The sequence below is a fragment of the Alligator mississippiensis genome, chromosome 1 (genome assembly GCF_030867095.1).
Source record: "Alligator mississippiensis isolate rAllMis1 chromosome 1, rAllMis1, whole genome shotgun sequence".
NCBI lineage: Eukaryota > Metazoa > Chordata > Crocodylia > Alligatoridae > Alligator > Alligator mississippiensis.
In genome coordinates, this window is record NC_081824.1 from 129,836,194 (window position 1) to 129,857,503 (window position 21,310).

Sequence of the window (21,310 nt, forward strand, 5' to 3'; positions counted from 1 at the left end):
TTTAGCTTTGGACTAATATCTTGTATGTTTTGTAGTATGTATAGGAAGGTACAAAAATGCCACTTAAAACTGTGAGTTTCAGGGTTTTTGAACCCGGAAGCTTGCTTAATAACTATTCTCCAACCATTTGGGTTGGTCTAATAAAAGATATCAAATTCACCCAAGCAACCTTGTCTGCTTATGTCCTTAGACCAACACGGCTACAACCTAAACCCCTAGAGTACCTTGTAGCAGTTTCCAAAAAAGGCAAAATACCTCAGTTCTGTATGAACTAAATCTATGGGTACCTGTTGTAATTTTCCTATATGCAATTTTTCTCCTCTTTTCAGGGAGAGCAGGGTCAAATGGTAAGCCGGGGAAAGGGCAGAGGAGCTACCTGACCTCCTAAATTTGTTTTTCCAGGTGTAGCAGGGGGGCGGGGACAAAGTTAAGACAAATCTCCAACAACTAGATTCTATACCTTGAAAATTATAATTTATACATTTGCCATATATATATATATATATATAATATTTTTTTTCTAATTACTGGGGAGGTCATCTTATATTCAGGGTCATCTGTGGGGTTTTTTATAATTAATACAGTCTACCAACTTTAACTTGAATGGATTCTTTATTTAAAATAGAGATGTCAAAAGAACATGCATTCTGTACAACCTGTACAACAGGTTGATATCCTGGGGCTTTTAATGAGTTTTCAAAATCCTATCTGTTAAAAATATAGTTAAAGAAATAACCATTGTATGCACAAGGTGTGGGTGATGATGATGATGGTAATAGCTTCACCCCAACAAAGAATTCTTCTTTTCTGCTTTTCCCATGAGCATGAGAAATGTTTTCTTTTAAATGTAAAATTTGTTTCCAGATGGACAGTATAATGCAATAAAATATAATTTTTTCTTCCCCTAATAAACATTTTATATGGAAACAGATAGAGGTTTCATTGAAAATATAAAGGAAATCAGTATAGTAATTAAAACTTACAAACATCTGCTTCTTGCTTAAATGAATGCTGAGCATTAATGAAGAAGAATGCCTTGCATTCAAAATCTTGTCTATCTTTATCCCAACCATGCAGTTGTCCAATAAAATATATCGCCCTAAAAAACTTATCTTTGGAAATGAAATTAATTAATGCAAGAGGCATCTCCATAAAATCCTCAGTTTGTGTCCAAATATGCCATTATAAAATTTTCAGCGCAAAGCCAGTGGAGATAAAGGTGTTTTGAACTTTCTGTATTTTGTAAGTTACCAGTGTAATGGTGTATACATCAGGAGTGCTCAACCCCCAGGCCATGGGTCGGATCCAACCTGTGACATTGTGTCATCCAGCTTGCGGGGCTCCCCGCAGGTCTGGAAATTTGGCTGCAGGAGAATGGTAGCACTACTTCCCTCCTACCAAATTTCTGGATGCATGGGGAGCCCTAGGTCCTGTGTGTTGGATGGGGCACCTGATCCTAGCAAGCAGGGCCAAGTGAGGGTTGCGCCAAGCTGCAGGGCCCAATTAGTGTGCCTGGGCCCTGAGACCCAATCCTGGCATTTAGGGGGCAGAAGGGGTGGCTTTGGGACCCTACTGCCCCATTCCAACTCATGGGAAAGGAGGGGACAGGGCCCAGCCTCATGGTCACATCTGGCCCGTGGACTGGCCCCATGCCATTCATCTAGGCCATGGACCCCAAAGGCTGGGCACTGCTGGTGTACATTGTTGTTAACAAGCATTTAATAAACCTGACTTTAACAGAAAAGCCTGTGCTCTAATCCTTTTATAACATTACTGTAGATTGGAAATACAGGTTCTTCCCCCCTCCCCAATGTTAAATGGAGAAAAAATACCTTGTCTTGGAATCAAGTAAATATGATAAATTACAAGAACCATACTTGTAGGCTAGATAAAACTACTGGCTGAACTATCAGATGAGGGGTTGCCTCGTTGCATTGTAGTGATCTGCTATTTGGCACTAATAGAGCAGCTTGTCACCAACGTAGATTGTTGTAAGGAAATCAGAAGAGACAGTGGACTTGTTTTTCCTGTGTTGGTGGCTGTGATACCTTCCTACACCCTGTCTGCCCAAGTCTGTCAGTGCCCCAAGAGCCAGAGAATTGCCCATGGGGCTGCTCCAAGTTCATCCCCTGCACACTCTCAGCTGGCTGGTGAACTTCTGGCTCTGAAGTACATCAGCCACCTTGGGTGGGTGGAGCATCCAATGCCCCATGCTTTCCAAGTTATGCTGTTGCCAGGACATCCATGTTCTGTTTGGGCTATTTGAAAGGCCCTCAGCAGTTAATGGAAGAGCTCACACTGACTAGTATTCTTTGGATCAGTCTTTAAATTTGTTGTTGCTACTCTGTGCTGATGAATTTTATGTTCGAGTTGCTGCCTTGTAATTGGAAGTTGGTTGGTCAGTCCCTTTCTGTTTACATTCACTTTAAGTGAGGAATCTTGTCCATGTGCCTGCACACATGCTGGCTTCTTCTGGGCCGGACACGGGCATGGGTGAATTGGGTGGCTGCCCAGACAGAAAGGGGGCCTGAAAATGGTAATTTTTTTATTATTATTATCATTACCTCTGGCGAAAGGGGGTGGGGGGAGCGATACTAAAAGTTTGCCTGGGGCCGCCAGGAGTCTAGGTACAGTGCTGGCTGGCTTTTAATGAAGCTTGTCACATTCTATTTCAAGATTTTGTTTTTAAACAAGACTTTGGAAAAACCTGCAACCTGAATGCAAAGTGTAAGCATGCCTCTATTATTAATAAATTAGAAGGCTACTGTTTCATAATAATACCTTAGTGTATAAAGAAAACTGGTTCAGAGTGATGTATTTCTGTTCAGACCAGCAGAATGACATGGAGTTACAAGAGCACTGGGTTCTGATCTCAGGAGCATCTTTTCACCAGAACTGTAATATAACTTGGGCCCCCCTTCTGGATGCTGTTTATAATAATCCATCTGGCAGAGAAACTAAACTGCATAGAGTAATCTTTTCAGCTGTTAGAAAAATTCTGGTAATAGTTTTTCTTGGATTCATGAGCCATAGATAGGACCTTAGTAACATTTGCTATCAGAAACATTCTGGGAAACATGTGTTGACTAAAATAATTCAGTGACTAGACATAAACAGTTAAAGAGTCTTGTTTATTTCTGTCAGTAATAGTAAAGATATAAATGCCAATTCATTGAAGACTTATAGCTTTCATCATCCTGTTAAATGGAAGGGTGATCACCTTGTATTAAAAATAATTACATTCTGTCTCAGTGTAGCTACATTACATGTAATGTCTCTGCATATTTATCCTCCCTGGTAAAAGGCTTTTTTTATATTAAAAAAAGCTGTTTGAGAAGTGGGGGAATGACAACAGTTGTTCTGCTTAGGGAGAACTCTGACAGCATCAGCTATCAATCTAATTTGTTCCCTAAAAAGGTATTTCTGCACTGAGCCTATGAAAATTTGTTTACTTGTGTATATTATTCCTGAATATATAGTCCTATATTAAGTCAGTTCTGCTGAAGTTGTGTTTTCACTGTGGCTAACAGATACTATACTTGAGAATTCTAGCTGATGAGGGCTGAGTTTATAATGCATTCATCTGTAGTAAGAGTGATGAAGAATATAGAGAGCTAAGTCCTGCAAAGACTCCAAGAAGCCCACATTTAAGTTTCCATTGTTTTGCAGAAAGATAACCAAGTCTGTTTATAGGAATTTAAATATTTTTTTTAAATTGTTTAAAATAAATAGTTGTCCATGCTAATGTCTGTATTTGCTGTTCATTAATCTTTAACATCTGTGATGTCATTTTTAACATGTCACTGCTGCTGAAAAATGCATGTGTCCTTCCTGTATTGAAAGAATTAGTTTTGTTAGGTACCTCTAATGGAGTTTTGATGCAGTAAAGCAACCTCTGGCCCGCAGGCCAAATGCAGCTTGTGAAGCCATAGGTATCCAGCTCGTGGAACTCCCCACAGATCAGGAAGTTTGGCAACAGGGGAGTGGTGACAATAAATATGACCACCTTCCCCCGCTGCCAAACCCTGAGCCTTGCGTAACGGGTTGAGACCAGGTCACACCCCCTTCCTCTGTGGCTAGATGGGGCTGGGCCTTGCTGTTCCCCTGGGCTGGATGGGGCTTGGCCATGTCCTCTTCACCCCCTTCCTCCCCTTGGAGCTGGGCCAAACCCTCTTTCCCCCCATGTGGCTGGGCCACGTCCCATCCCCACCCCCAAGTTGGAGCTGGGATGCCCCCTACCCCCTCCACACAGCCAGATGGAGCTTGCTGGACCTGGACCATCAGCTGGATATGGCCCACAGACAGACACTGCTCATCTGGCTTGCCAGCCAAAAGGTTGAGCACCACTACAGTAGAACATAGAACTGAAGAGCAAGTTATCAGTATATTTATATATTTAGAGAAGAAATCAAGCAAGGAGAGAATGTGTTTATTGGAGGTGAATGCAATAAAAATGGTCTGCAACCCAACCATCATGCCTTGAGCTTGTAATAACATCTGAGTAAGGCTGGACTGGGTCAGCATATTAAAGGGGTCACCTGGTTGTTGCAGAAAGTGGTGTTTGCACCTCAGTAAATAATATTCTTCTCATGGTGTCAGAATTGAACTATGCCTCAACTTTATATTAGTAGGTGCTGTTGGTAGAAGTGTGATCCCTTCAGCTGAAATTCAACACTAGTTCCCCCTGCACTTTTGTTTGACACTTCCTTTTGCTAGTCTCAAGCTTTTGGAATTGTGCTAGGATGCCATTACTTCCAGCTGACCTGTAGTCAGTTTTTCCCTGCAGTTTCAGTGGATCACAATGGTTTTTCTTCCCTTGTGACTTCTGCCTGCTTTGAGGTGTGCAGTTAGATTGTTTTCTCTGTTGTCCCAGATACAGCCGTATTTCAGGGCTAGGAGGACTGGACCCTGTGTGTCTTACATGTTTCTTTCCATTGTCTCATGATGGAGTCACATTGCTTGATTTGCTTTGATATTCTCTAATGAAAGGTTCTGGACATACAAGAGCTGTTTATATGAGTACTGATGAGGGGATATATATGCTTTTTACTATTGTGTAAATGTTAAAATATACCCGGATAAAGGAAGAAAAGGAGCTGAAGGAAAAGTCCATTCCAGTGTGACATGCTTGAGCATCCAGTAAGGCTTGTAGCCTGATATGAAAACATTGCATAACATTTGAATCCTGATTAAAGAAAGGAGTACTATGAAATAACCATTAGTAAACATTGGTGGGGAGAAAGCATTACAGCACATGCAGGATTTCCAATATTATGCTAGATGGTATTCAGATAATAAAAAGTTGGGAGAAAAGATTGAAAAGTGATTACAGTAACTTCATTGTTGCAGTGTTTGCTGTTGTTTTGAACTCTGTCGTCGACCACCTAAGCTGAGAGAAGTCTCTTGGCTCCTATTTGTTTTCTTTTCCAGCGATATTGAGATTTCCCGAGCACAGAGTCCAAAAGCTGTTGATGTGCTTGCCAAAGAGATAGGATTGCTTGCAGATGAAATTGAAATCTATGGCCAAACCAAAGCCAAAGTACATTTGTCCCTGCTGGAGAGGTTAAAGGATCAACCAGATGGAAAATACATCCTAGTTGCTGGGTAAGAAGATACACTAAACTTGCCTTCCCTCTCTTAACATGAGTATGCAACTTGTATGTTCTCACTTCTTCACTTATTGGATAAACTGCCCAATTGCAAGTTTGCCATACTTGGTACATCACATATTTCCTCTATTCTGCAAATATTTGCACGTGGTTTTTCCTAATTTAAAAAAGAAAGAAAAAAGAACAAAATACAGCCTTTCTTCAAACCTGTGAATAAGAAGCTGTGTATATGTTTATAGTAGGTAGATTAAGTTAAGCATCTTAAATACCTTCTATAGCTTGGTGATATTTTTTCCTGTCTCATCACCTTTTAAAAAGTGCAGTTATTTTGTACTGTGGCTGCTTATAAACATACTTTAATAGATGCAGCATGGTAATCTATTGGTATGAATTATAAATGCTTCTTTTTATTGAATAGCAAATTGCATAGTTAAATAAAAAATATTATTTTTCCTTAGCAGTGTAGACATGTCTCCAGGCAGGCTTACCCTACTCTCTGCTTCCATATTTATTTGAAAATACTTTGTTCCATCTACCTCTGTTTTGAATCCTTTTCTCACTCGCTGGGGAACAAAATTATTTTATTGCAAACATCATTTTTAAAATGGAAAGTTTTTCACTCTGAGCTGATAATATGAAGATTCCCATGAATAATTACATTTCAGCATGTTTTTGGAGTAGTTTCTTTTGGTGCTTCTCTACTTTATAAATGAAGCTGGTAGAAGTGCACTCCTTTTTTCTCTTATATGAAGTGATAAGTTGCAGGTATAGTTTACCTAAACTTCTCCATTGGAAATTTCATCATTTTTTTGGCAGCAAGGTACAGGGTACAAAAGACCTGCATTTTTGAGAAGGCGGGGGGGAGGATGATGATATGGGGTTTTTTTTCCCATTGCCAAATATTAATCCATGTCTAATGACCTTCAGTGTGTTTTCTAAGCACTCACAAGTACATTTTGTTTTAGTATGCTCTTGTTTGGCAAGTCCTTGTATTGGTTTAGTTAGCTTTCATTATAACATCCAGAAAGTGGGCCCTACAGTTTCCTAAGCTGCCATCGGTCAAAGCCGTGACATGGAATTGCAACAAGCAGAAACATTCTTTGCAGGAGTTTTGAAAGGTTATTAAGAGAAAATAATTAAGGCTTGTAGTTTGAAAATTAAGACTACTATGTATTTGTTGGAGGGCCTGTTTGGATTTTAATTATACAGGAGTGAAAAACAAAGTTGCTTTCAGCCTTTGAATGTTTTTGATGAAGAAAATGATCCTACTCTTTCTGGTTCTAAGGTACTGCTGTTGCTGCAAGATTTAGACACTGGGAGAAAGCAAAGCTGGGTCCAGAGGCCCACCAGAGTAATGCCTTGCACAGAGGATAGATCACTCTAAATATACCTTGTTCATATTCTTTCCTTCTAAACCAGCCACTCCTGCCATTGTGAGAGACTGGATACTGGGCTAAGTGGTTGGACCCCAGTATGACTTTTTTTTTGTCTTACATTGTGTTCTTAACTATAATGATTTCTATATTTCTACATATACATTTTATTCCAATCTATTGGAAGAATTAATTGTATACGATGTCAGTGTTACAGAAACAAAGCTAATCTTTATATATAGTCTGTCCTGTAAGCTACTGGATAGTATTATTCATTTCTTTGATATGATTGTGAACTTTTGTGCCCCCCTCCCCATATCAATAGTTTAATTGTTTCACTGCCTGTGGCAATTTGTAACATTTTGGACAAATCCAAATGCTCCTTTTTTTTGTCATCCAGCATAGAAAACTTCAAGTCAACACACTTAAGATGTGGACAGAATTTGCAGCACTACATGTGTCTCAGCATTTGGTAGCCCTACAAAATGGAGTGTTATGAGGGGTATACTTGGCTGGAGCACAACAAAGTTGCCCACTGGGCAGGTGTCAGCTTCCCTTATTCATAGATTCGTAGATGTTAGGGTCGGAAGGGACCTCAATAGATCATCGAGTCCGACCCCCTGCATAAGCAGGAAAGAGCGCTGGGTCTAGATGACCTCAGCTAGATACTCATCTAACCTCCTCTTGAAGACCCCTAGGGTAGGGGAGAGCACCACCTCCCTTGGGAGCCCGTTCCAGACCCTGGCCACTTGAACTGTGAAGAAGTTCTTCCTAATGTCCAATCTAAATCTGCTCTCTGCTTGCTTGTGGCCATTGTTTCTTGTAACCCCCGGGGGCGCCTTGGTGAATAAATACTCACCAATTCCCTTCTGTGCCCCCGTGATGAACTTATAGGCAGCCAGAAGGTCGCCTCTCAACCTTCTCTTGCGGAGGCTGAAAAGGTCCAGTTTCTCTAGTCTCTCCTCGTAGGGCTTGGTCTGCAGGCCCTTGACCATATGAGTTGCCCTTCTCTGGACCCTCTCCAGGTTATCCGCATCCTTCTTGAAGTGTGGCGCCCAGAATTGCACGCAGTACTCCAACTGCGGTCTGACCAGCGCCCGATAGAGGGGAAGTATCACCTGCTTGGACCTATTTGTCATGCATCTGCTGATGCACGATAAAGTGCCATTGGCTTTTTTGATGGCTTCGTCACACTGCCGGCTCATGTTCATCTTGGAGTCCACTAGGACTCCAAGATCCCTTTCCACCTCTGTGCCACCCAGCAGGTCATTCCCTAGGCTGTAGGTGTGCTGGACATTTTTCCTCCCTAGGTGCAGCACTTTTCACTTCTCCTTGTTGAACTGCATCCTGTTGTTTTCTGCCTACTTGTCCAACCTATCCAGGTCTGCCTGCAGCTGTTCCCTGCCCTCCGGTGTGTCCACTTCTCCCCATAGCTTTGTGTCATCTGCAAACTTGGACAGAGTACATTTCACTCCCTCGTCCAAGTCACTGATGAAGACATTAAAGAGTATCGGTCCAAGGACCGAGCCCTGCGGGACCCCACTGCCCACAACCTTCCAGGTCAAGACCGACCCATCCACGATGACTCTCTGGGTGCGACCCTCCAGCCAATTCGCCACCCACCGGACTGTGTAGTCATCCAAGTCACAGCCTCTTAACTTGTTCACCAGTATGGGGTGGGATACCGTATCGAAGGCCTTCCTGAAGTCTAAGTATACGACATCCACCCCTCCTCCTGTGTCCAGGCGTTTCGTAACCTGGTCATAGAAAGAGACTAGATTGGTCAGGCATGATCTGCCCGCCACACACCCATGCTGGTTTCCCTTCAGCATTATTTTCCCTGCTGGGCTCTCACAAATGCGAGCCTTGATAATTTTTTCAAAGTCTTTACTAAGGATGGAGGTGAGACTGACCGGCCTATAGTTGCCCGGGTCCTCCTTCCTCCCCTTTTTGAAAATGGGGACCACGTTAGCCCTTTTCCACTCCTCCGGGACTTGGCCCGTGCGCCACGAGCGTTCGAATATTCCTGCCAGTGGCTCTGCAATGATGTCGGCCAGTGCCTTCAGCACCCTTGGATGGAGCTCATCCGGGCCTGCCGACTTAAAGGCATCCAGTTCTTCCAAGTGACTCTGCACCATCTCAGGATCTACGCATGGAAGTCTGGCGCCTTGCTGCTGCCTCTCTACAACCCCAGTGAGAGACTTGTCATGTCCCTCACTTAGGAACACTGAGGCAAAGAACTCGTTGAGGAGTTCAGCCTTGTCCCCCCTGTCTGTCACCAATTGTTCCTGCCCATTTAGCAGCGGTCCTATTCCTCCCTGGGCCTTCCTTTTACTCCCTATATATCTAAAAAACAATTTCTTGTTGTCTTTTACTTGGGTTGCCATCCTCAGCTCCATGGTAGCTTTGGCCCGTCTAACTGCCTCCCTACAAGCATGAGCAGAGGAGGTATATTCATCTTTAGTGATTTCACCTTGTTTCCACTTTTTATGTGCTCCCCATTTGGCCCTTAGGCTGCCCTGGATTTCTCTGGTCAGCCATGGAAGCCTCCTGGCCCCTTTCCCTCTTTTGCCTCGCTCGGGGATCGTCTTGCTTTGTGCTCGAAGGATCGTTTCCTTAAGGCACACCCACACTTCTTGGGTTCCCATCCCTTCAAAACTCCTACTCTGCAGTGCGTCCTTGACTAATCGCCTGAGTTCATTGAGATCAGCTTTCCTAAAGTCTAGCACTTTCACCCTACTAGTTACCTTACCCACTCGACGTCTTATCTTGAATTCTATTATTAGGTGATCACTGTCTCCCAAATGGCTACCGATCTGGAGGTCCCCTATCATGTCATCCCCTGTTGCCAATACCAGATCCAGTATGGCATTCCCCCTAGTGGGACCATGTACCTCCTGTGTCAGGTGGAGGTCCTGTACACAGGTTAGAAACCTGCGTGAGCAATGGGACTTTGCTCTCTGCGTCTCCCAGCAGATGTCCGGGTAGTTTAGGTCCCCCATGACTACCGCCTCTTTAGCTTTTATGGTCTCCGAGAGTTGCCTCAGGAGCCCTGCATCTATTTCTTCCCCTTGGTGTGGGGGTCTGTAGCAGACCCCTACCACCAAATCCCTTTCTCCTTGCCCCCCATGTAGCCTAACCCACAATCCTTCTACTTCCTCAACCTTGGATTCTGTCTTGATGAGGGTTGATGTATATTGATCACTGACATAAAGTGCAACCCCCCCCCCCTTTCTTCACCGACCTGTCCTTTCTGTACAATCTATAGCCCTCAATATGTACCGCCCAGTCGTGGGATGAATCCCACCAGGTTTCTGTTAGCCCCACTAAGTCATAGTTGTTTAGTGCAAGCAGGAGCGCTAATTCATCCTGCTTGTTCCCCATGCTCCTAGCATTAGTATATAGGCACTTGAGCCCTGCGACTGGTGCCTTTGCTGCCTCCCCGCTCCGAGTCCCATGGGGCCCATTGTTTCTTACCTTCTTGATTCTTACCTGTTCTGTAGTGCTGGTCTCCCCATTGCTTTCAGGTTTCCAATGCTCTCTTTCTTCAGGCTGGGCTGTCCTTGTGGGTGCCACATGGTTTGGTGGTCCACAGCTTCCTCTGCCCTCGTACTCCCCTCCCCCCGATGAGCCTAGTTTAAAGCCCACCGGAGGAGATCCGCCAACCTAGAAGAAAACACACGCTTACCTTTGGGGGACAGGTGAAGCCCATCCCAGCTGAGCATGTCCCTCGTCGTGATGTGCGGGTCGTTGTCCAGGAAGCCGAAGCCTGCCTCGAGACACCACTGCCGGAGCCGCCAGTTGGTTTCTCGGATGCAGTTCTCCTGCCATCTTCCTTGTCCGGTCACTGGTAGGATGGAAGAGAATACCACCTGTGCACCGAACTCCTTCAGCACGCCACCCAGAGCACTGTAGTCTGCCATCAGGTGATCGGGGGTTCTCCTGGCCGCATCATTAGTACCCACATGGACTAGGACCATGGGGTAGTAATCGGTGGGCTTGATCCTGGCCTGGATTACCTCCGTCACATCCCGAATCTTTGCTCCAGGGAGGCAGCATACCTCTCGTGCTGAGGGGTCCTGGCGACAGATGGGTCCTTCCGTACCTCTCAGGATGGAGTCACCTATGACGAGCACTCGTCGCCTCCTCCTCTGGGTCCTTGTGGCTCTCTTGATCTGTTCAGAGTGTGAAGAACGTGGTGTTTCTTCTTGCCCAAGGGTTTCCTCCTCCCCTTCCATCTCCTGCATGGTCGCCAGGGCCTCGTACCTGTTCACCAGTCGGACTGGAGAAGCTGGTACCGGTTCGCTGCAAGCTGCTCCGGTCATGGCTGTGACCATCTGCCACTCTGCTGTGGAGGGCATTCCCCAGTCTGCTTCTTCCTTCGGTGCCTGGACCTGCAGGGAAAGGAAATAACTCAATTTCATCCTCCGCCTCCCTGATCCCCCTCAGCCTGCTAACCTCCTCCCGGAGCTCCCTCACCTGTGCCTCCAGAGCCCTAAGACGGGCACCTGCCGGACAGGTGTGGGGGCCTCCAATCTCTGCCCCCCCAACCCTGCTGGGGATCCCCCACGGGCCAGGAGGTAGGGGGACATCAGCTCCCCCATGGGCTCGGTCTGGGTGGAGGCCTCAGACCAGCCCCGGGTAGCCTTGTCCCCCTGGGCAGAGGCCCTAGCAGCTCTCCTCGTCGACACCATTCTATAAGCTGCTGTTTGTAGACCTGTGTGGTGTCTACGCCCTACCCCTACAGGAGTCTCACTCCCGGCCCGCCCGCCGGCGCGAACGCCTGCGCAAACGCTGGCGTGCTCTTACAGAGCGCGCCTGTTTACGCGCTCTGTTCGCGCCGCGCAGCTTGGGAGCGCGGCTCCCTACCGGCTCAGCTATATGGCTCAGCTTGTTAGGCTGCAACCTGTGAAAGTGTGCTGCTGCTCTAGTGACTGCTTCCACTGCCTGACAGATCGCTGCCTTGCTGCTTCTGTTCCTTCCGTGCCACTCCTGTGCTGTAATATCAGTTGACATTCGTGTCATCTCCCGTGCCACTGGTTGCGGCAGCAGTGCTCCTGCCATGATGGTAAGTTGAGCTGCTGCCTCCCGCAAGACTGGAGCAGTACCAGGCTCTGTGCCAGCACATTCTGGCCCTTAGAGTGCAGTCCTCTGTTTTGAATGGGTTGCAGCTTTGCTCCCAGTGAGTTATCAAGGAGCCATCTGCTTCTTCCATACGTACCCTTTTCCCCGTCATGGTGGTGGTAGGAGAAGAGAGAGAGGAACACTAGGATGTTAGGGAGTCAAGAGACCTCTCTGTATTTTTCCATGTAACTGGACATGCCATATGTGGCACTACAAAGCACAGTGCTACAGAGAAGTTCCTGCTTCTTCAAATGGGAATATTTTTATAGTCCTGCAGGGGATGTACACATCTGTCACCTTGACTTTTGTAGTGCTGAAGAGGCCTCTGTAGTGTGACAAATGCATTGTCTTCACAGTCTTAAATATCATAGTGGTGGGCGTGATACAAAACCTTCCCCTTGAGTTTCCATCACTATGTTTTTAAGTGTCCCAAAATCATGTGGATTTCATTGCTTCCTTGACTACTCTCTAGTTAGTTTCACTGGAAGGAGGTAAAGCATGAGGGAATGTCAGAATCTGGTAACCTAATAACATATCTTGCTATTAAAAATATAGCTTTCTAGATTTACCAGCAATAATATTTTTAAAGGTTTTTTCCTCCCTAATTTAAGTAGATGTTCTGTGAGATGAACTAGGTTGTCAAATGTAATTTCTATCAAAGTATATTTTGACTAAGGTTTAGTAAGAAAAAGATATGTGGTAATGAAAAGTATAGGTACCTTGTGATGTGATGCATGATTGTGTTCTCTGCTACAGGGCCTGTAGGCTGTTTAAAAGAAAGAGAGGGGGAGGGGAGGGAGGAGAGTAGGCAGACATTACAAAAAATCACCTTTTTACTAATGCATTTCATTTAATAGCCTGAAGTTAAACCCCTAGTGAAACAGCTTACCACTCACTACACTATTCTGTTTTAGAACTGGTTGAGTTGTATCATGTTATAGCCTATACTAACAAGGCATAGATCACATGTAGATCCTATTCTAGTTACTGAAGAGTGAGAATCAGCTACAGATTCCAAGGCCCCTAATAGGCATTATTTCCAGGTAATATTGATCAACAGAAGTTGTTGTGCTATGTGACTTGGTTCACATTCACAACATTTCTTTAATGTAAAGCAGCAGCAGGTCATGCTTTTTCAGATCCAGAGGTCACAGTTCAGTCTTGATTATGTCCCTTCCTGGGCACTGTCAGACTGTATAAGACCACTGATGTAAGCTAAAGCAAACCAGTGGTTGTATAAAGAAATTATCTAAAAATTGTGTTTTTCAAGTAGTTAGGATGGTTGTGACCATTCAGGTGAGGTTAAGCCATTTATCAGAATCCTTCCAAATGTAAACTTGCACGACCATGCATGGGTCAGATTTGTACAAGTAACATTAGAATCACTAGTGCCAAGTAAATAATACTGAGAAGGCTTAGAAAGATAATGTAGCATCATTTTGCAGCATATAGAGCACAGTGTTTTTGCTGAGCTCATAACAATAATCCTAAGTGTGAGAAGGTTACAGCTGGTGTAGTGTATCATCTTAGTGTTTGTATGTTTATTTTTTCTTTCTGTCAGACTTCATGTGGTTTTCCCACAGAAATATTTCCACTATAAGCTGAATGTAGTGTATAACAAACACTGCACATAGTTTTCCTTTGTCTCTATGTTCATATCAAAAGGGAAAAAAAAAGGTTGAAAATTTATTTTGTCAAGAAACTGGTGACCCTATGGTAGAAAGCAAAATAAGGAATTACAAGTAGGGAACCAGTGGAAGCAGAGGGAGGGAAATAATTATAGAGGCTGTTTCTGCTTATACTGAAAATCAGTTAAAAGAAAATTCAGGGGAAGTAAATGTGTGCATGGGTCTTTTAAACTTGAGGAAAATTGAGTGTTTAAAATTAATTTATCCCAGTTTTGCTTAAAATCAGAACACTGGATTACGTTCTAAATGTGACCTTTCTAAAAATATGCAACAAACCTAACGTTACCCATTGGCAGCCATAATGCTTTCATTTTTTCAAGTTAGTAAAGTAAGATGTAATTGTGGAGGATGCAATAGCATAAGTGGCGCCAGCAATGATAAAGAAGAAATTCAATCAAATGTATTGATGAATGATGTTAAATATAAAAAGACCCAAATTGAAGTAGATGGAAAGCAGAAAGAATTTATATAAAGCCTTTTAATTGAATATATTTTGAGAAGAATGCAAATAATTTACTTTAACTTCCACCTGCTAGCTCCTTTTTGATAATGAAATTCTGAAAGTCTTGTGATCCATTTAAACTACAAGGTGAACCTGGAGAATTTCAAGGTCTCTTCTACTTGGAATCTTCCACCCCCTTCCAGCCAGGAGAAATGTATCAAAGCTGCCATCCTGCAAAAGCAATCAAATAGTTATGATTCCATGAAAAAAACCCTGCTCTTGCATCCCATGCAGTCCCATCCAAGCTGTGAGGGGAAATCTAAACAAGCTGCTCCATTTTGTATATTACAAAAATCATTACCTTTAGCAACCTAACTCATATATAACATGATATACAGCACCTGACAAAGCTGGCCATAGCCTATGAATGCTCATGCTTCTCTGAGAAAGTTGGTCTATAAAGTGCCATACTGCTCTGCCTTCTACTTAACTAACACTTCTCTCTTATACCAGTTGAGATGATTCTTTACTGGAACTTTCTCTACTTAAGGTTTTTTTTCTTCCCCCTAGCCAAATGATGTATTACTTTGGTTAAAAGTGTACCCTTTCTTTTCCTCCAAAAGAACCATAAAAATTGCTCTTGTTATAAGATCTTAAGAAAGCAAGGCTGGAAGGAATCTCACAAGATCATTTAGTCCAGGCCCCTGATCAAGACAGGATCATCCCTGGCTAAACCATCCCAGTCAAGTGTCTGTTTACTTTTGAAAACTTCCAAGGATGGAGATGTCCCCAATTTCTCGTGGTAGCCTGTTCCAATGCTTGACTGCCCTTGTAGTTGGAAAGTTCATCTTAAATCTGTAACTTCAATTTCTCTGGCTGCAGTTTCAGGCCATTGCTTCTAGTCCTGTCCCCATCCCCATCCTCTCTCTAAGTACCCTTTAGGTATTTGAAGATTGTTATCAAATCCCCCTCAGTCTTTTCTTCTCCAGACTAAATAACTTTAGTTCTTTCAGCCTTTCCTCATGTCTTGCCTTCCAGGCCCCTAATCATTTTTGTTGCTCTTCGCTGGAATCTTTCCAAATTGTCTGCAGCCTTTGTGATGTGTGGGACCCAAAACTGGGCACAGTACTCCAAGTGAGGCCTGACAAGTTCTGAATAGAATGGAAGAATCATTTCCTTTGATTTGCTAGTGACATTCCTGTTGATATAACCCAGCATGCTGTTGGCTGCTTTAGCAACAAGAGCGCACAGTGCGTGGGGCTGACCAATATATGGGTCCCCAACCATCTTGATCTTTGTACTTGTGAGCTTTTTGTGCATACAGTAAAAATACCAAGTCAGAATTCTTTTTCATTAAGTTTATTTCAGTATTTTAGTGCATGTACCCCTTTTGGATCCTTTTCCTGCTTATTTTATTCTTCTAAGGGATTCTATAAGGGCTATAGCTGTTCAAGGCTTTAATCTATACTTAACACTTTATTCTGGGTGGGGGAGGTGGCTGTTTTTTTTCTAAAACTGAACCTGAAAATTTGGGCTTGACTTATGATTGGAAACAGTTGTAACAAATACAAGTTGGGGTGTTGTAAGAAATACTTTGAAGTGTTGTCAACTTGTTAAATGTACACAGATATTACAGCAGGGGATAAATTAATACCAGGGGTTAGGAGGTATTGATGAGAAGAATACTTGGATAAGTGACGCAGTTAGAAGATTGTATCTATTCTGATCAGGGAACTGGGTATTGTCAGGCTTAATCAGCTGAAATATTTCTACAGTATTGGTAAGAGATTAGGCAAGAAAATGGAGGAACTTGTGCCAGTAATGCAGAATATGGAACCAGATCTTGTAGGGACAATAGATGCATAGTAGAATAGCAGTTGTGGGTGGAATACAAATATTAAAGGGTTTCTGTTATTGAGAAAAGTTTAAAAATAAATAAATAAATAAAAGGTAGCGCTATAAATTGCTTGTGTGCTAGCTTTTACACCAGGGGTCGGTAATGTTTTTGGGCAGAGTACCAAAAATACCTGCAACTTCACCCTGTAAGATGTTGATGTGCCAGGGGCAGACAGTGAGAGAGTGCAAGGGGCCCGATCCTCATTGTGGCAATGCAGCCCTAGCCCCTTCCCTGATGTCTGCCCTGAGGCATATGTGCACCTGCTGCCAACAACAAATGGGGTCAGGGCTCCATGGACCCCTGGCATAGCTACTTGCAGCATCCTAGGTGCCTGCCACAGTCAGCCCTGAGGTGCATGTGCCAAGCAAAGTGCCTTTGCATGCCACACTCTGGCATGCGTGCCAGGTAGGGATTCACCCATAGAGATTTTGGGGGCCAGTACCAATAGCGAATTTTTAAGGAGTCGTATCAGATACTGATCTGATTCCTGAAGCAGCTGGTAAGTCTTGTGGTGGGCGAGGAGGGGGGATAGAATGCGTGTGGGTGGGTAGATCAATGACCCCATGGCGAGGGAGGGAGTGGAGCAGGGGCTGGGGCAGGTGCTGCCCAGCTGGGGCAGGGCACGGGACAGAGCTGCAGCTTGTCTGGGGGGGCACAGAGTGGGGGGTAGTTCCCGTTGCTGTGCGCACCCTAGGAGGGCATGGGGGGTGTGTCCCCCCAGATATGTGCAGGAGGGCTGGGGTGGGCTGCAGCTGTGGGCTGGGGCCAGGGCCATGCTGGGCTCTTTCTGGGGCGGGGGAGTGGGGTTGAGCCGGGGCTGCACTCGGGGCAGGCGGTGGTGGTGCTGGGAGGAGGACTGTGTGGGGGAGGGCTGCAGCCATCCCAGGTTTCACCATAGCCTCCCACCTAGCACTGCTGCCCACCTGCCCTGAGCACAGCCCCTACACGCTGGGAAGAGCCCAGTGGAGCCCCGGCCCCAGCCTGCAGCTGCAGCCCTCCCCGGTGCAGATCCAGGGACACATGCCCTTCCCTCCCACGTGCCCTCCTAGGGTGTGTGCTGTGAAGGGAGCTGGCCCAGCCCCCCGTGCGCCTCCTGAATGAGCTGCAGCTCCATCTTGCTCCCCACCCCGCTCTGGCTGGGCACCCCCCGTCCCACCCCCTCACTGCAGGGGCACTGATCTGCCCCCCCATACCCCTTCCCTCCCCACTCCCAATCCACCGCAACAGACTTAGCAGCTGCATGCAGCTCTCCAAACTGTCGGGCTATGCTTCTCGCTTCCTGTGTGCTGGACTGCTGCTGCACGCATAAATAAGCATCAGCCATGTCAGGCCAATTTCCAATACAATCAATTTTCTTTATATTGGTGCCAATCCAATACTGGACCAATGTATCGGTGCACCTCTAATGCCAGGGGTTGCTTACCCCTGTATTAGACTGAAGAAAAGAGCATAGCATGGAGAAAGGGGAGGAGGGGGGCTATGTTTGGCCATCAATCACTTTGGGGATTGATGGTGTAAAATGTCTTTTTTTTTACTGAGATTATGCTGTGAGTCTGAAAGACACCTTCAAGATTGAATATGTATAGGGAAGGATCTCTGATACGTTATTGGAGAGATACTAGTAGGAATTGTGATATTATGGGGGACCTTAACTTTCGAGACAGAGAATGAGAAACAAATTCTGATAATATTGTTAAGATCCAGGTACTTCAGGGTATGATAGTCAAGAGAGAAGTAGTGAGGGCATTAAAGAAGAGTGGGTCATAGAAAATAATCTTGGATAGAAAGGTCACAAAACAGGTCTGTGACTAAAATAATCTATTTCAGAAAGGTTACTTTGGGAAATTAAGGAAACTTCTTAATATTAAGTCAGGTGGACTGAAGAGCTCAGGGACCTGAAAGTGAAAGAAGATTGGATTTCTTTTTTTCTTTTTTTTTTTTAATCAAAAGAACAGAACCTATGTGGAAATTGGATCTGAAATGTGGGCAAAACGTGTGACGAGAACAGCTCCAGAGGTATTGCGTGAGTTAGAGTATTCATGCAATATTATGAGTAAACAGAAATCCTACAAGAAATGCAAGAACGTTGATCAGCAAAGAGCCTCATTTTAAAGGTTGGGAAGTGTAGAGAGATAGTAAGAATTGCCGGAAGTCATGCTGCATTAGATTTTGCAAAGGAAATTAAACCACATAGTTAAAGGTTCCCCATTTGTATAAATAAAAAGGAAAGAAGTAGGTTTGCTGCATAGTGACGCTCATGTCAAGATCAAAGATAATCCCTAGATATGGCTCAAAACCTGAATAAATAATTTACCTTAATTCGTACTAAGGATAGTGATGCTGAACATAGAAGGAAAAGAAAATGGGTAATGGGAAAGAGGATAAGGAAATGGATTTTAGCAGATCTCAGATAGTGCACTGAGCTCTTCAGTTTTGCTTCTAACATCCATGGGATACAAGAATTTGTACCCCAGCACTCTGAAAGGACTTACAAGACTAGTAGCAAGCATTTTTAATAAATCTGTCAAATCCGAAATGATACTATATTTGCTATGTTAGAGCCACGTGGTGCCTATACTTAAAAGCAAGGGGAAAAGTAATCCAAGTAAATGGTGGTCCATCACTCTGTCTTCAATAGTAGGCAACATTTAGGGCCAAATTTATAGGAAAGAACAACAAGAGCCCTGGAGGCCAAAGGAAAATGGGGAAAAGAACAACCTGGTTCTTATCGATTGTAGGTCACATCAAATTAACCCAATAGCTTTCTTGGAGAAGAACAGATTTCCTACAGAAAAGAAATGCATTAAATCTAATCTACTTTGGACTTCAATGGAAATGCATAAGGAACTGGTTATCAAGGGGATATGGTCTACCACACAGGAGACCTGGGTTCGATTTCCGGACACTTGTACAACTACAGCCATGGAGGCACCAAAAATCTGGACTCAGCCTGGTCTTTGGATTCTGTCCCAGTGGCCTAAAGGGAGGATGGAAGGTCTGGGCAGCCTCCACTTCTCCAAAAAATCCGGCCCAAGCATATGCATCAAAGCTCTGGGTGTCCCTCATGCATACACCATGATCCAGGAGGATCGATGGTTGCCATCATAAAGGGGATATGGCAATGGGTTGTGCTGACGTGATACTTGCTGAAGAAGCTTTTAGGGTACTAACTTGGAACTTTCTTCCATTCTAGCCTGTATAGTACTTTTACATTTAAAAATTTGGATTTGGTTTAATAATTGGAGTCAAGCACTTGCACTCCTCTGAAAAAGGTAGAGTAAAATAGATGTGAAATTTTGCTTGCATGTCAAAGAGGTGCACTAATCAGTAATGCCTATGGCATGGCTTTTTTTTTTTTAAATTCTCAGTTCCTTATAAGCTGCAGGTCTATGATACTTCTTTTTAGTATATAACTAACTGAATGGCCAAAAATATTTTAAGTCAAGTCCATGTAAAGATATGAGGTGAACTAGGTTTCCTGCTGGAATACGCCCCATTGAAAATGAATGACATATTTTCTGGCTTCAGTGGGATAGGCTTTCTATTGATACCCTTCTACTGAAAAGATGTCACTTATAAGAATGGAATAAAAGGGACATGCAGGAAGAAAGGACACTGTAAAGAGCAGTGAATACATTTGATAGTTACATTTTCCTCAGTGAAAATTTTCTTTTATTGTGTCCATGTCATACCCAAAGTCCCTTCTTGTGCAAGGTTCTCTAGGACTTACATTAAGTTTGGAGGTTGTAACACACTGAACTTGAGTATTTTTCTATTGGCATTTGATGTAGTGTGGATTTTTGTTTAATGAGGAATGAATTTTCCTTTTAAGACAAGGAAATATAGTTTGGTATCAGTCACTTTAGAAACTGATGTGTGCTCTACTCTGGAGGACAAAATTTTGTCTGGTATTGACAATTTTAAATCTTGGTAGATATGTTGCTTTTACAGGTAGGAAATAACTAAAGCTAAAATGAGAGCCATTCAGAGTTACAGCTTAATATACTGTATGAGATATTCAGGGAAATATTTTAGGATTTGCTTACATTCCAATAAAATTAATGGGATTTAAGCTTAATGATTAGTTTTTTGGTATAGGAAAACTGTACGAATTGAAGCCTTTTCCTGAATGAGACAAAATCATATTGATGCATCTTTGATTACACAGATAAGTCCAGACCCATGTGTAGGGAGAAAAATCCATACCATCAGGGATTTTATTGCTTTTTAAAGTTAAAAAGTATGACAAACTAAGTGATTTTTTAAAATTATTTTTTCAAGTATGAACTGCCTGGTTATTATATTTTATTGCTTGGATGCCTCTTAAGATCTGAAAAACTCTTGTGTCTTGTTATGCCAGTCAGTTTTACTGAGTTTCTCCAAAATGAAGATTTCAAGTTTGTTTTCCACTTTCTGCTTATTAATTTAGAAAAGTAATACCTTGCTAAATTTCTGGAACAGGAAAATGAAATGTTTCTAATTAGAAATAGATATTTATTATGACTCTTGCATGGGTCATAATATAGGAGTTGCCCCTTTTGGCTAGCATGTGCGTACATGCTTGTGTTTCCTTTGGAATGAAAGTGTAATTCATAATCTTACATACCTCTAAGTAAGCTACTTATTTCACTTTGCAAAGTGGCTAGGGCATCAAGGATTTAAATGGTTAAATGTTACTTTTCTTAGAGAGCTTTTCCTTAGGGACTGTGTGGGAGTGATGTAAATGAAAACGTACTCTTTGTTTTTATGCGTTTTTCTGTGCTGATGAGAGAGAAACACCCCAAATGAATCATTTGAGTGAGTTTGAAAGTTTTCTGAGTGAGACACATGTGTTCATACTTAATATTTTAAAGTAACATGGAAAATTGCCAAGTGTGATCAACCCAAAGGTAGGAAGGACATCTTTAACCCTAAGGTATCTTTCATTTCGCTTAGTCCTTCACAGTTATAAAGTGCTCTCAGGGCTCCCACTGCTACTAATGGAAGCCATGTGCTCACACTGAGGGAAGAGCACACCCCAAAGTCACATTTATCAGAAACAATTAACTGTGAATGTCTTTAGATTTGTATGGAAATTGAGGGACAGCACTCTAGAGACTGGCCAAAAGAGACTTTTACTGCACAAGGCGGTGTTGTAGTGTTCCTTTTGATTCCATAATATTGGTCTGTAATTGGAC

The 21,310-nt window shown here is 43.4% G+C and overlaps 1 protein-coding gene across 5 annotated transcripts in view; it reads left to right on the forward strand.

Moving 5' to 3' along the window:
* Positions 1-21,310, forward strand: part of MTHFD1L (methylenetetrahydrofolate dehydrogenase (NADP+ dependent) 1 like) — a 291,886-nt gene that overhangs the window by 55,109 nt on the left and 215,467 nt on the right. For all 5 annotated transcript variants that reach the window (XM_059714036.1, XM_019488330.2, XM_014605534.3 and 2 more), the window contains one exon: positions 5,431-5,604. In XM_059714036.1, coding sequence (XP_059570019.1) covers positions 5,431-5,604 — 174 coding nt within the window. The remainder of the gene's footprint in view (positions 1-5,430; positions 5,605-21,310) is intronic.